At 50.3% G+C, this 13987-nt stretch overlaps 1 protein-coding gene across 3 annotated transcripts in view; it reads left to right on the top strand.

Annotated features, from left to right (window-relative positions):
- The first annotated feature begins 802 nt into the window (after nt 1-802).
- Nucleotides 803-13987, top strand: part of FNIP2 (folliculin interacting protein 2) — a 144139-nt gene continuing 130954 nt past the window's right edge. For all 3 annotated transcript variants that reach the window (XM_063920467.1, XM_063920466.1, XM_063920465.1), the window contains exon 1: nt 803-1239. In XM_063920467.1, the coding sequence (XP_063776537.1) occupies nt 905-1239 (335 nt within the window). In that variant the 5' untranslated portion in view covers nt 803-904. The remainder of the gene's footprint in view (nt 1240-13987) is intronic.

Below are 13987 nucleotides of genomic sequence, written 5' to 3'. Positions count from 1 at the left end.
TGTGCACACGCGCATGGCATGTATTCACTGCTGGGAGGCAGGGACGGACTGGGGCTCCGATTCAGCCCTGGAATTTGTGACGTGCGCACACCGAAGGCGCGAGTCAGGAGGCAAGGACTCGTGGCACGTCCCCATTTCCATAGAAATGCATGGATCAGAGAGCCAGAAGCTGCGTGCGGAATTCCCTTCTCTCTGTGGGACCGGACCAGCCCACCGGCACTTCTGGCATATGCCAGATGGGCAGTCCGGCCCTGCTGGGAGGTGAGCAGGGGGCTACCCAGCTGCTCGTGGGGAGCGCTGGGCACACCCCCAAAATGAAGGAGAATGTGTCTGCGCTGTGAGGCCACTCCCACTATGAAGAAGCCATGGCCCTTCCCGGGTGGTGTGCGGCTTCACCGCTCGAGGGTCCTGAGTCTCCACATTGAAAAGTTGGGAGGTATGCAGATGGCCCAGCCTGCCTCTGGTAGCAAATATCGGACATACCTGCTGCGGTCCAGCAATACATTTGTGTAATACTAAATATTAGCCCCCAAACAGGTGTTTTCAGGGAATAAGCCGCAAATATTTTTTGATAAATGGGTCCTAAAAATAATTTGATGCTGGCAGGGTGGCTAGCAGATGACCGGCTTTCCATGTCCGTCCCTACTGATGGGTAGGACATCTATCGGACATTACCTGCAGAGGTAAGGAAGCCTGCACTCACTGCTAGCTACTGTCAGCGGGAAAAATCGTGCCCGGTGCTCGGTCCCAGATTGCCAGCGTGGCCGGGGACGCCGAACAGCCGTTACTATGAGACCGTCCATGAGAGCGCTGCATACCCCCAGGAGACCCCGTGTAGGTAACATCACCCTGCGGCGCCCTATGCTTGCTGCATTGGGGATAAAGGGAATGCTGCTCCCGGATTATGCAGCTGCTCCTGGACAGAGCAGGGAAGACACCTCTGCGCCCCGCCCTCGCCTGTCTTCCCGGGGCCGGGACCTCCCTCCGGTCACATGAGCCGCGTCTCCTCCATGCAGGAGATAAAGCGCTTCCCAGCTACGATGGTGGGCAGCAGCAGCATCGGGCACCGGCTGGCACCGGACCAGCTTCCCCAGCTCAGTGCGCACAGGAGGCCGTGCTAGAGGGAGAGCCCCCGGCGGGCTGTGGCATCATGGCTCTCTTACACAGGATATTCAGCAGGAAAGCCGCCTCCAGCTCCGTGCCCAGCAGCAGAGGGACCGGGGAGGGAGCCGCATTCAGGTGGGCACACACACAGCATAGGCACCCCCAGGCATCAGCGGTGAGGAAGGGTCCGACCTGCAGGTGATCGCCTGGCAGCAGCAGTAGGGGCTTATTACGTGGCACATGCTCAGCAGGAAGACTAGGGATGCTATGTAGTCCAGCGGGGAGCTGCTCTCCTGCACTGGTGGCATACCCTGCTAGGTAATGGCAGCATGCTCTAGGGTCTCCTCAACTGATCTGTCTCTCACATTAATGACTGTATTGCATAATATTTACAGACATGACGGCGTGTATTAACCATTTTGCTGACCTGTAGCCTTATCTTCTGTAATACTGTATGCATGGACATATGGTCAGTTTTTCGGTTGAATTATAGCTAAGAGATAAAAACTTTGCAAATTGTTCATTTTGTAATAATTGGGGTAATTTCAATGAGGGATGATGTTCTCGCCCTATATGCTGCACTTGTGGTACCACTGGACTTGCTGATTTTTGGCAGCTTCACAGGGCTGTGTACAAAAAATGTGCAATTTCGGGTGCCATTGTTGGCATTTATACGCTGTCGCAACAGCAACTCTCCCCCTTTACCCACAGTTGAATTGACCTTTCTCACCCCCCTCATGGGCAAATCCCGCTATGGACCTGCAGATTTTTGTACATAGCACTATGGGGCTGCAAACAAAAATAAGTGAGTCTGGTGGTACCATAAGTGCGGCATATAGCTGCACTTAATGGTATAAATGCTACTTGCATATTTGTTGTCACCATTTGCAAGAACAGTATTACAGCAGCAGAGAATTAGTGAAAGGAATATAACCTGTAGTGTTTTCATGTGCTACACTACTACATCAGCGGTTATTAACAATTTTTGGTTCAAAATAACCTTGGTGTTTTGGGATTTTTTTTTGCGGCACCTCTGGGTCAAGGTGGAGGTTAAATGAGTTTTATCATAATCCCACTCGCTAATGCAACTCTGGTTATCCTGCAGGAACACCTCACTTGATTTTTGCTCTCACCCCATAGAGGCACATTTACCCCCTTCCTATTTATGTGCCTACTGGCCATATTCTCCCTCTATTAATGAAGCCACTTATCCCACCACTCCTTCACTGGTATGTGCCTACTGGACAAAAACACGTGCCACTAATGGGAACACTTATCCCACCCCCACTGTGCATGTGCATTCCGGGACATGGGATCACATGCCCACCAGAGACCCTTAACATTCCACGGCGTGTTTTCCCATCCCAAGAGATACTTTAGCAAGTTGAGGACACAAACGCAAGCCCCGCCACTGGGTGTGGCTTGTATCTATACCGGTCATGCTGCCAGCCAAAGGGCTGTCAGGCCCGCTGCCTTTTAGACCACCACTGGCCTGCCCAGTGCTTGCCTCCAGAAGGTCTGTCTGGCAAAGGGGATTTCTCTAACGTCCTAGTGGATGCTGGGGACTCCGTAAGGACCATGGGGAATAGACGGGCTCCGCAGGAGACAGGGCACTTTAAGAAAGAATTAGGATACTGGTGTGCACTGGCTCCTCCCTCTATGTCCCTCCTCCAGACCTCAGTTTGAATCTGTGCCCGGACGAGCTGGGTGTATCTTAGTGAGCTCTCCTGAGCTTGCTAAAGAAAGAAAGTATTTTGTTAGGATTTTTTATTTTCAGAGAGATCTGCTGGCAACAGACTCTCTGCTACGTGGGACTGAGGGGAGAGAAGCAGCCCTACTCACTAGAAGATAGGTCCTGCTTCTTAGGCTACTGGACACCATTAGCTCCAGAGGGATCGTATACAGGAACGCACCCTTGGTCGTCCGATCCTGGAGCCGCGCCGCCGTCCCCCTCGCAGAGCCAGAAGACAGAAGCCAGCGTGAGAAGCAAGAAGACTTCGAAATCAGCGGCTGAAGACTCCAGTCTTCATATGAGGTAGCGCACAGCTCTGCAGCTGTGCGCCATTGCTTCCACACTAAACCCACACACCCCGGTCACTGTAGGGTGCAGGGGGGGGGGGGGGGCGCGCTGGGCAGCAATTAGGTACCTCTTGGCAAAAGCAGCCCATTATTTTTACACAAAACGCGGGACAGAAGCCCGCCGCTGAGGGGGCGGGGCTTCTTCCTCAGCACTCACCAGCGCCATTTTCTCTCCACAGCTCCACTGAGAGGAAGCTCCCCAGGCTCTCCCCTGCAGAATCACGGTAGACAGAGGGTAAAAAGAGAGGGGGGGGCACAAATTTGGCGCAAAAACAGTGTATACAGCAGCTACTGGGTTAACACTAGTTACTGTGTGACTCCTGGGTAATATAGCGCTGGGGTGTGTGCTGGCATACTCTCTCTCTCCAAAAGGCCTTGTGGGGGAACTGTCTTCAAATAGAGCATCCCCTGTGTGTGTGGTGTGTTGGTACGCTTGTGTCGGCATGTTTGACAAGGAAGGCTATGTGGAAACAGAGCGGGTACAAATGAATGTGGGGTCGCCGCCGACGGCGCCGACACCCGATTGGATGGATATGTGGAAGGTTTTAAATGATAATGTTAATTCCTTGCATAAAAGGTTGGATAAAGCTGAAGCCTTGGCACAGTCAGGGTCTCAACCCATGCCTGATTCTACAGCGCAGAGGCCGTCGGGGTCTCAGAAGCGCCCACTATCCCAAGTTGTTGACACAGATATCGACACGGATTCCGACTCCAGTGTCGATGGCGATGATGCAAAGTTGCAGCCTAAAATGGCTAAAGCCATCCGCTACATGATTATAGCAATGAAAGATGTGTTACACATCACAGAGGAAACCCCAGTCCCTGACAAGAGGGTTTATATGTATGGGGAGAAAAGGCAAGAGGTGACCTTTCCCCCTTCACATGAGTTATGTGAAAAAGCTTGGGAATCTCCAGATAGAAAACTGCAGATTTCCAAACGGATGCTTATGGCGTATCCTTTCCCGCCAACGGACAGGTTGCGCTGGGAATCCTCCCCTAGGGTAGACCAAGCTTTAACACGCTTATCCAAGAGGGTAGCCCTGCCGTCACAGGATACGGCCACCCTAAAAGATGCTGCGGATAGAAAGCAGGAGGGTATCCTGAAGTCCATTTATACACATTCAGGTACCCTACTAAGGCCGGCGATTGCGTCGGCCTGGATGTGTAGTGCTGTAGCAGCAAGTTCCTTATCTGAGGAACTTGATACCTTGGACAAGGATACTATAGTACTGACCCTGGGGCATATAAAAGACCCTGTCCTATATATGAGAGATGCCCAAAGAGACATTAGCCTACTGGGCTCTAGAATAAATGCAATGTCGATTTCCGCCAGAATGGTCCTGTGGACTCGGCAATGGACAGGCGATGCCGACTCAAAAAGGCACATGGAGGTTTTACCTTACAGGGGTGAGGAGTTGTTTGGGGACGGTCTCTCGGACCTGGTCTCCACAGCTACGGCTGGAAAGTCAAATTTTTTGCCATATATTCCCTCACAACCTAAGAAAGCACCGTATTACCAAATGCAGTCCTTTCGATCACATAGAGGCAAGAAAGTCCGAGGTGCGTCCTTTCTTGCCAGAGGCAGGGGTAGAGGAAAGAAGCTGCACAATACAGCTAGTTCCCAGGAACAGAAGTCCTCCCCGGCTTCCTCTAAATCCGCCGCATGACGCTGGGGCTCCACAGGCGGAGCCAGGCCCGGTGGGGGCGCGTCTCCGAAATTTCAGCCACAAGTGGGTTCACTCACAGGTGGATCCCTGGGCTATAGAGATTGTGTCTCAGGGATACAGGCTGGAATTCGAAGTGATGCCCCCTCACCGTTCCCTCAAATCGGCCCTGCCAGCTTCCCCCATAGAGAGGGAAATAGTGTTAGCAGCAATTCACAAATTGTATCTCCAGCAGGTGGTGGTAAAGGTTCCCCTCCTTCAACAGGGAAGGGGTTACTATTCGACAATGTTTGTGGTACCGAAACCGGACGGTTCGGTCAGACCCATATTGAATTTAAAATCCCTGAACATATACCTGAAAAGGTTCAAGTTCAAGATGGAATCGCTCAGAGCGGTCATCGCAAGTCTGGAGGAAGGGGATTTTATGGTGTCTCTGGACATAAAGGATGCTTACCTTCAGGAGTACCTCAGATTTGTGGTACAGGATTGTCATTACCAATTCCAGACGTTGCCGTTTGGTCTGTCCACGGCACAGAGAATATTTACCAAGGTAATGGCAGAAATGATGGTGCTCCTGCGAAAGCAGGGAGTCACAATTATCCCATACTTGGACGATCTCCTCATAAAGGCGAGGTCCAGAGAGCAGTTGCTGATCAGCGTAGCACGCTCTCGGGAAGTGTTACAACAGCACGGCTGGATTCTGAATATTCCAAAGTCGCAGCTGATTCCTACGACGCGTCTGCCCTTCCTGGGCATGATTCTGGACACAGACCAGAAGAAGGTTTTTCTCCCGACGGAGAAGGCTCAGGAACTCATGACACTGGTCAGAGACCTCTTAAAACCAAAACAGGTGTCGGTGCATCACTGCACGCGAGTCCTGGGGAAGATGGTGGCGTCATACGAGGCCATTCCCTTCGGCAGGTTCCATGCGAGGACCTTTCAATGGGATCTGTTGGACAAGTGGTCCAGATCGCATCTACAGATGCATCGGCTGATCACCCTATCCCCCAGGGCCAGGGTGTCTCTTCTGTGGTGGCTGCAGAGTGCTCTCGAGGGCCGCAGATTCGGCATTCAGGACTGGGTCCTGGTGACCACGGATGCAAGCCTCCGAGGGTGGGGGGCAGTCACACAGGGAAGAAATTTCCAGGGTCTGTGGTCAAGTCAGGAGACTTGCCTTCACATCAATATCCTGGAACTAAGGGCCATATACAACGCCCTAAGTCAAGCGGAGACTCTGCTTCGCAACCAAACGGTGCTGATTCAGTCAGACAACATCACGGCAGTGGCTCATGTAAACCACCAAGGCGGCACAAGGAGCAGGGTGGCAATGGCGGAAGACACCAGAATTCTTCGATGGGCGGAGAATCACGTACGAGCACTGTCAGCAGTGTTCATTCCGGGAGTGGACAACTGGGAAGCAGACTTCCTCAGCAGACACGACCTCCACCCGGGAGAGTGGGGACTTCATCAAGAAGTCTTCACGCAGATTGCAAGGCGATGGGAGCTGCCACAGGTGGACATGATGGCATCCCGCCTCAACAAAAAGCTACAGAGGTATTGCGCCAGGTCAAGAGACCCTCAGGCGCTAGCTGTAGACGCACTAGTGACACCGTGGGTGTTCCAGTCGGTTTATGTGTTTCCTCCTCTTCCTCTCATACCCAAGGTGCTGAGAATCATAAGAAAAAGAGGAGTGAGAACAATACTCATTGGGGGTCATTCCGAGTTGTTCGCTCGCAAGCTGCTTTTAGCAGCTTTGCACACGCTAAGCCGCCGCCTACTGGGAGTGAATCTTAGTTTAGCAAAATTGCGAACGAAAAATTAGCAAAATAGCGAATAGACACTTCTTAGCAGTTTCTGAGTAGCTCCACACTTACTCGGCATCTGCGATCAGTTCAGTGCTTGTCGTTCCTGGTTGGACGTCACAAACACACCCAGCGTTCGCCCAGACACTCCTCCGTTTCTCCAGCAACTCCCGCGTTTTTCCCAGAAACGGTAGCGTTTTTTCGCACACACCCATAAAACGGCCTGTTTCCGCCCAGAAACACCCACTTCCTGTCAATCACATTACGATCACCAGAACGAAGAAAAAACCTCGTAATGCCGTGAGTAAAATACCTAACTGCATAGCAAATTTACTTGGCGCAGTCGCACTGCGGGCATTGCGCATGCGCATTAGCGACTAATCGCTCTGTTGCGAGAAAAAAATACTGAGCGAACAACTCGGAATGACCCCCATTGTTCCGGATTGGCCAAGAAGGACTTGGTATCCAGAGCTACAAGAAATGCTCACAGAGGACCCATGGCCTCTACCTCTAAGACAGGATCTGTTACAACAGGGGCCCTGTCTGTTCCAAGACTTACCGCGGCTGCGTTTGACGGCATGGCGGTTGAACGCCGGATCCTAGCAGAAAAAGGCATTCCGGATGAGGTTATTCCTACGCTGATAAAGGCTAGGAAGAACGTGACGGCTAAACATTATCACCGTACATGGCGAAAATATGTTGCTTGGTGTGAGGCCAGGAATGCCCCTACAGAGGAATTCCAGCTGGGCCGTTTCCTTCACTTCCTACAGTCGGGAGTGACTTTGGGCCTAAAATTGGGGTCCATTAAGGTCCAGATTTCGGCCCTATCCATTTTCTTTCAAAAAGAACTGGCTTCTCTTCCTGAAGTTCAGACGTTTGTAAAGGGAGTGCTACATATTCAGCCCCCGTTTGTGCCTCAAGTGGCACTCTGGGATCTTAACGTGGTGTTGAGTTTCCTGAAATCACACTGGTTTGAGCCACTTAAAACCGTGGAGTTAAAATATCTCACGTGGAAGGTGGTCATGCTATTAGCCTTGGCTTCGGCTAGGCGTGTGTCAGAATTGGCGGCTTTGTCACATAAAAGCCCCTATCTGGTTTTCCATGTGGACAGGGCAGAATTGCGGACTCGTCCACAGTTTCTGCCAAAAGTGGTGTCATCTTTTCATATGAATCAACCTATTGTGGTGCCTGTGGCTACTCGTGACTTGGAGGATTCCGAGTTACTGGATGTAGTCAGGGCTTTGAAGATTTATGTAGCCAGAACGGCTAGAGTCAGGAAAACTGAATCGCTGTTTATCCTGTATGCATCCAACAAGCTGGGTGCTCCTGCTTCAAAGCAAACTATTGCTCGCTGGATCTGTAACACGATTCAGCAGGCTCATTCTCGGCTGGATTGCCGCTTCCAAAATCAGTAAAAGCCCACTCCACAAGGAAGGTGGGCTCTTCTTGGGCGGCTGCCCGAGGGGTCTCGGCATTACAACTTTGCCGAGCGGCTACTTGGTCAGGTTCAAACACTTTTGCAAAGTTCTACAAGTTTGATACCCTGGCTGAGAAGGACCTTGTGTTTGCTCATTTGGTGCTGCAGAGTCATCCGCACTCTCCCGCCCGTTTGGGAGCTTTGGTATAATCCCCATGGTCCTTACGGAGTCCCCAGCATCCACTAGGACGTTAGAGAAAATAAGATTTTACTTACCGGTAAATCTATTTCGCGTAGTCCGTAGTGGATGCTGGGCGCCCGTCCCAAGTGCGGACTTCTTCTGCAATACTTGTATATAGTTATTGCTTAAATAAGGGTTATGTTATGGTTGCATCAGGGTTATCTGATGCTCTGTTGTTGTTCATACTGTTAACTGGGTAAGTTTATCACGAGTTATACGGTGTGATTGGTGTGGCTGGTATGAGTCTTACCCTGGATTCCAAAATCCTTTCCTTGTACTGTCTGCTCTTCCGGGCACAGTTTCCTTAACTGAGGTCTGGAGGAGGGACATAGAGGGAGGAGCCAGTGCACACCAGTATCCTAATTCTTTCTGAAAGTGCCCTGTCTCCTGCGGAGCCCGTCTATTCCCCATGGTCCTTACGGAGTCCCCAGCATCCACTACGGACTACGAGAAATAGATTTACCTGTAAGTAAAATTTTATTTTAGCTACTACCCTACAGGCATTGTACAACCTACAGATTTGCCAAATCAAATAACACGATTTGAAACCGGACTAGAACACCAACCTGTGGCACCGCTGTGGACACACGGGGACACACCCCATAGAAATGTATAGGACCACACTGCTCATTTTGTTAACAGTTCTCACACTCTGAATAATCAGCAAGGTCACATTAATTTCTATAGAGTGTACCCAATTGTAATAATACCTAAGTAAACTTAGCTGAATTTAATCTGAGATTTCATTGTCCCCACACTGATATGGTACATGTAATTTTGTCAGACACCAGTAACTACTGTGCAGGATGTACAAAGTGTACATACTGTATGACAATGCTACTCAACCTGGGGTACTAATAATCCCACAGGGGTACAACCTGGGTTATTAATATTCCCAGGGGTACATGAAGTGTTTTGTAATGGGTAGGACAGGCAATTCAATTGTCTTCCTCCGAGGCTACCACTAGGGTGCACAGGTGCCCATTAGTGGCTGTGAAAATTTTTTTTCTCGCAGCATCCTGAGGTGCGAGAAGAAATGTGTGCAAAGGCATAATTCAGAGGCGATCGCTTTGTGGCGTGATCGCATCTGCCTAATTGACAGGCAGGGGGAGGATGCGTGCCAACGGCGTTAGAATGCCGTTGGGGGCGGTGCGGTCCAGACAACGCAGGAGTGTCCGGACCGTTGCTGGGGCAGGCCGCGGTGGCTGCGTGACATCACATGCAGCCGATATGAGTGAAAACATGGCAGGTAGCTGCCTAGGAGCCACTCCACGGGTTCAAAAGCATTGCGGCCGTGCAATGCTTTCACACCTGTGCGGGTGGGGCATGACATACGGGGCGAACTAGCCCTGTGTTATGATTCCAGTACTCCTGACCGGAGGAGATCTAATGACAATGGCCAGAGTACTGGAAGGGGAATGCTGGTTACGGGAGCTGGAAAGACTAGTTGCCCCTGGCGCCCTAACTCTATTGTCTCACCCGTGCTATCGAAAATCCCTTGCGAGACTATGGTTTCTTGAGCCCCTGGCAGCCACGTTTGAAAGGCGGATTATGTCTGCCCAACTCCGGTGCCCCCCGGTCTTAGTGAGAGACAAAGGGAAATCCGAGGCAGGATGATGACAAGAGGACCTCTGACTGACAACAGGCCAGGGGCAACAAGCTAACTAACCAAACCAGAAGTATGCGCGGAAAAACCGCCAGATAAAAGGACAACCAAAATCCACTAGTCCGTTACTCCTACCCAGCACCGCTGGATACCAGAGTGGATCTGTGGGAGCAGAATCCTCCGCAAAAGCTCCGAAACACAAATAATAAATAATAAGTAATAAAGCGGCCAAGCCGCAACACACGGCTACGCCGTGACTCACGAACACCACTGGATGTTTAAAGGTGCTCAGTCAGGACTCCAGGAACAGATGACGACTTCCGAGTACAGGACAACTGAGGACAGGAACGACCGGGTACAGCAGGACTGGAAACACTCTCAGCAAACAGATACAGCATGCAGGAAGCTATTACCGGCGTCTGTGAGAAGCCCTGGAAGTGTACTTAACATGGAGTCCTCCAATCAGCTGTTCAGAGGCTGATTGGCCAGGAAACAGGTGCCCTATTAATTTAAATGGACCCAGCAACGGGGAACGCGGTCCGCCAGTGGCGTCCCCGTTGCTAGGGTCCGTGCGGCTCCGTGCGCCCGGCGTCTAGCATTGCCAGGGAGCCGGCGGCTGTACGCGCACGGCGTCCCTGGTTGCTAGGCGCCGGGCCGCACCGACGAGCGGACCCCGGCGCCTAACAGTACCCCCCCCTTGAGGAGGGGTCAAGGAACCCCTAAAGCCAGGTTTCCGAGGAAATTCCAGAAAAAATGCCCTCTTGAGCCTCGGGCATGGAGATCCTTATCCAGGACCCAAGACCTTTCCTCTGGACCATAGCCCTTCCAGTGCACCAGAAAATAAAGCCGACCCCGGGACAATTTGGAATCGAGAACCTTCTCCACCAAGAACTCCTGATGTCCCTGTACATCTACTGGTGATTTCCCCTGAGAGATCTTCCGAGGAAATCTACTGGAAGAAACGTATGGTTTCAACAGGGAGCAATGGAACGTATTTCCGATTCGGAGAGCTCTTGGTAAACGTAACCGGAAAGCAACTGGATTGATTTTTTTAATAATATGAAATGGTCCAATAAATTTGGGGCCCAATCTAGCTGAGGTTTGTCGAAGTCTAATGTTACGAGTCGACAACCATACCCTGTCTCCCACCTTAAAAGTGCAAGGACGCCGGAGCCTGTCAGAAAACTTTTTCTCTCGAAATGCCGCTTTTCTGAGAGCAAGGTGCACTTTTTTCCAAATGACTCTGAGATGAGAGGTTAAGGTTAGCGAGGAAACAGAGGAATGTTGAAAAAAAGAATTAGCTCTGGGGTGAAAACCAAAAACTGAAAAGAATGGAGACACATTAGTGGAGGAATGACAAGAATTGTTGTAAGCAAACTCCGCCAAAGGAAGAAACTCGGACCAATCATTCTGGAGTTTGGCTGAGTACAAACGCAAATACTGTTTTAATGATTGATTAACTCGCTCGGTCTGCCCGTTGGATTGGGGATGATAGCCGGATGTTAAAGACAATTTCATCTTTAATGAGGCACAAAAAGACTTCCAGAATTGTGCAATGAATTGTGGACCCCGATCAGAAACAATATCAGTGGGCAACCCATGAAGTCTGAAAACATGGCGGAGAAACAAAACAACCAATCCCTGGGCAGATGGCAGTCGGGGAAGAGCAATGAAATGGGCCATCTTGCTAAAACGGTCCACTACCACCCATATGACTCGGAATCCGGCTGACAGAGGGAGGTCTACCACAAAATCCATGGAAATATGAGACCATGGCCTGAGAGGAACATTTAAGGGCATAAGTTGCCCGATAGGCAAGGAACGGGGAACCTTATGCTGTGCACAGACCTGACAAGAAAAAACAAACTCCTTAATGTCTTTAGAAAGACCAGGCCACCATACTGAGCGGGAGACTAATTCCAAAGTCTTAGAGATCCCCGGATGCCCGGCAACTTTGCTATCATGAAACTCAGTCAAAACAGTAGCTCTCAAAAACTCAGGGACGTAAAGACGACCAGCAGGAGTATTTCCAGGAGCTTGATGTTGAAGCTGCTTTAACTGGGTAAACAAATCTTGTGTGAGGCCTGCCCAAATGACTGAAGACGGAAGTATGGGAGTAACAGGACTGTTATTATGAACTGGAAGAAAACTGCGTGACAGGGCATCCGCCTTGGTATTCTTGGAACCTGGCCTAAAAGTGATAATAAACTTGAAACGAGTAAAAAATAAAGCCCAACGAGCCTGCCGGGCATTCAGCCGCTTAGCTGATTCGATGTACTGAAGATTTTTGTGGTCAGTCAATACTGAAATGGTATGTGTTGCTCCCTCAAGCCAATGCCTCCACTCCTCGAACGCCCATTTAATAGCCAGTAACTCCCGGTTACCAACATCGTAGTTGGATTCAGCAGATGAGAATTTCCTGGACATAAAGGCACAAGGATGTAGTTCCAGAGAGTCCGGATCCTTCTGAGATAGGATAGCCCCCACTCCAACCTCCGAGGCATCAACCTCAACAACGAAGGGCAATTCTGGGTTGGGATGTCTGAGGACTGGAGCCGAGACAAAAGCCTGCTTCAAGGCCCGAAAGGACAACTCAGCCTCACGCGACCAGTTGGTAGGATCCGCTCCCTTCTTAGTCAGTGCCACAATGGGAGCAACCAGGTCGGAAAAAGAATGAATAAATCTTCTATAATAATTCGCAAACCCTAAAATGCGCTGAATTGCTTTTAAGTTGGTGGGTTGCGCCCAACTAAGGATGGCTTGGAGCTTCTTAGGTTCCATATAGAATCCCCGAGGGGAAATAATGTACCCTAAAAAGGATACCTCCGTGACATGAAACTCACACTTCTCCAGCTTGGCATATAGGTGATTTTCACGTAATTTTTGAAGAACCTGACGCACCTGGGTAACATGTTGTTCAATTGAGTCAGAATAGATCAGGATGTCGTCTAAGTAAACGACCACGAATCTTCCTAGAAAATCACGGAGCACATCGTTAATGAGATCCTGGAAAACTGCCGGAGCGTTAGACAAGCCAAACGGCATCACCAGATACTCGAAGTGACCCGACTGAGTACTGAAAGCCGTCTTCCACTCATCTCCCAACTTGATTCGGATGAGGTTATACGCTCCCCTCAGGTCAATTTTAGAAAAAATCACAGCCGAACGCAGCTGATCAAAGAGGACAGAAATCAGCGGCAGAGGGTAAGTATTTTTAACTGAGATCTTATTCAGGGCTCTAAAGTCAATGCAAGGTCTGAGTGATCCATCTTTTTTCTCCACAAAGAAGATGCCTGCACTTAAAGGGGATTTAGATGGCCTGATAAATCCTTTCCCTAGGCTCTCCTTAACATACTCATTCATGGCCGCAGTTTCTTGCCCGGATAATGCATATAACCTTCCCTTTGGCAATGTGGCACCAGGAATTAGCTCAATAGCACAATCATAAGGCCGATGGGGAGGCAGAATGTCCGCATTGCCCTTGGAAAACACATCAACAAAGTCCTGGTATTCCACGGGAATGAGTTCGGGAATGGCAGCAGCTATTCTGACGGGAAACGTAATACATTCCTTATTACAGATGGTACCCCATTGTGAAATCTCCCCCGACTGCCAATCAATGATGGGATTATGAAAGGCCAGCCAAGGGTGACCCAGAACTACTGGAACTGCTGGGCAATGGGTAAGGAAAAACTCGATCTTTTCGGAATGAAGAGCTCCTACCGTAAGTAGTATAGGGGGTGTACGGAGGGAAATAACCCCATTGGACAAGGGACTCCCATCTAAACCATGCATGGTGATACACCTACCCAAGGCTAACTGAGGAATACCTAAGGCTTTGGCCCACGTTAAGTCCATAAAGTTCCCTGCAGCTCCACTGTCAACAAAAGCCGACACCGAAGAACTGAGGCTGCCAAAGGAAACTTTAGCTGGGACTAAAAGGGAGTTATTCGAGGAGATAAGCTGCAGACCAAAGTGAACCCCCTCACAATTCACTTGGTCGAGGCGTTTCCCGACTTGTTCGGACAATTACGGGCAAAATGTCCCTTACCCCCACAGTACAAACAAAGACCA

This window comes from Pseudophryne corroboree, chromosome 1 (genome assembly GCF_028390025.1).
Source record: "Pseudophryne corroboree isolate aPseCor3 chromosome 1, aPseCor3.hap2, whole genome shotgun sequence".
Classification (NCBI taxonomy): Eukaryota; Metazoa; Chordata; class Amphibia; order Anura; family Myobatrachidae; genus Pseudophryne; species Pseudophryne corroboree.
Note: the sequence above shows the minus strand (reverse complement) of the source record. Positions and strands in the feature narration are given on the sequence as shown.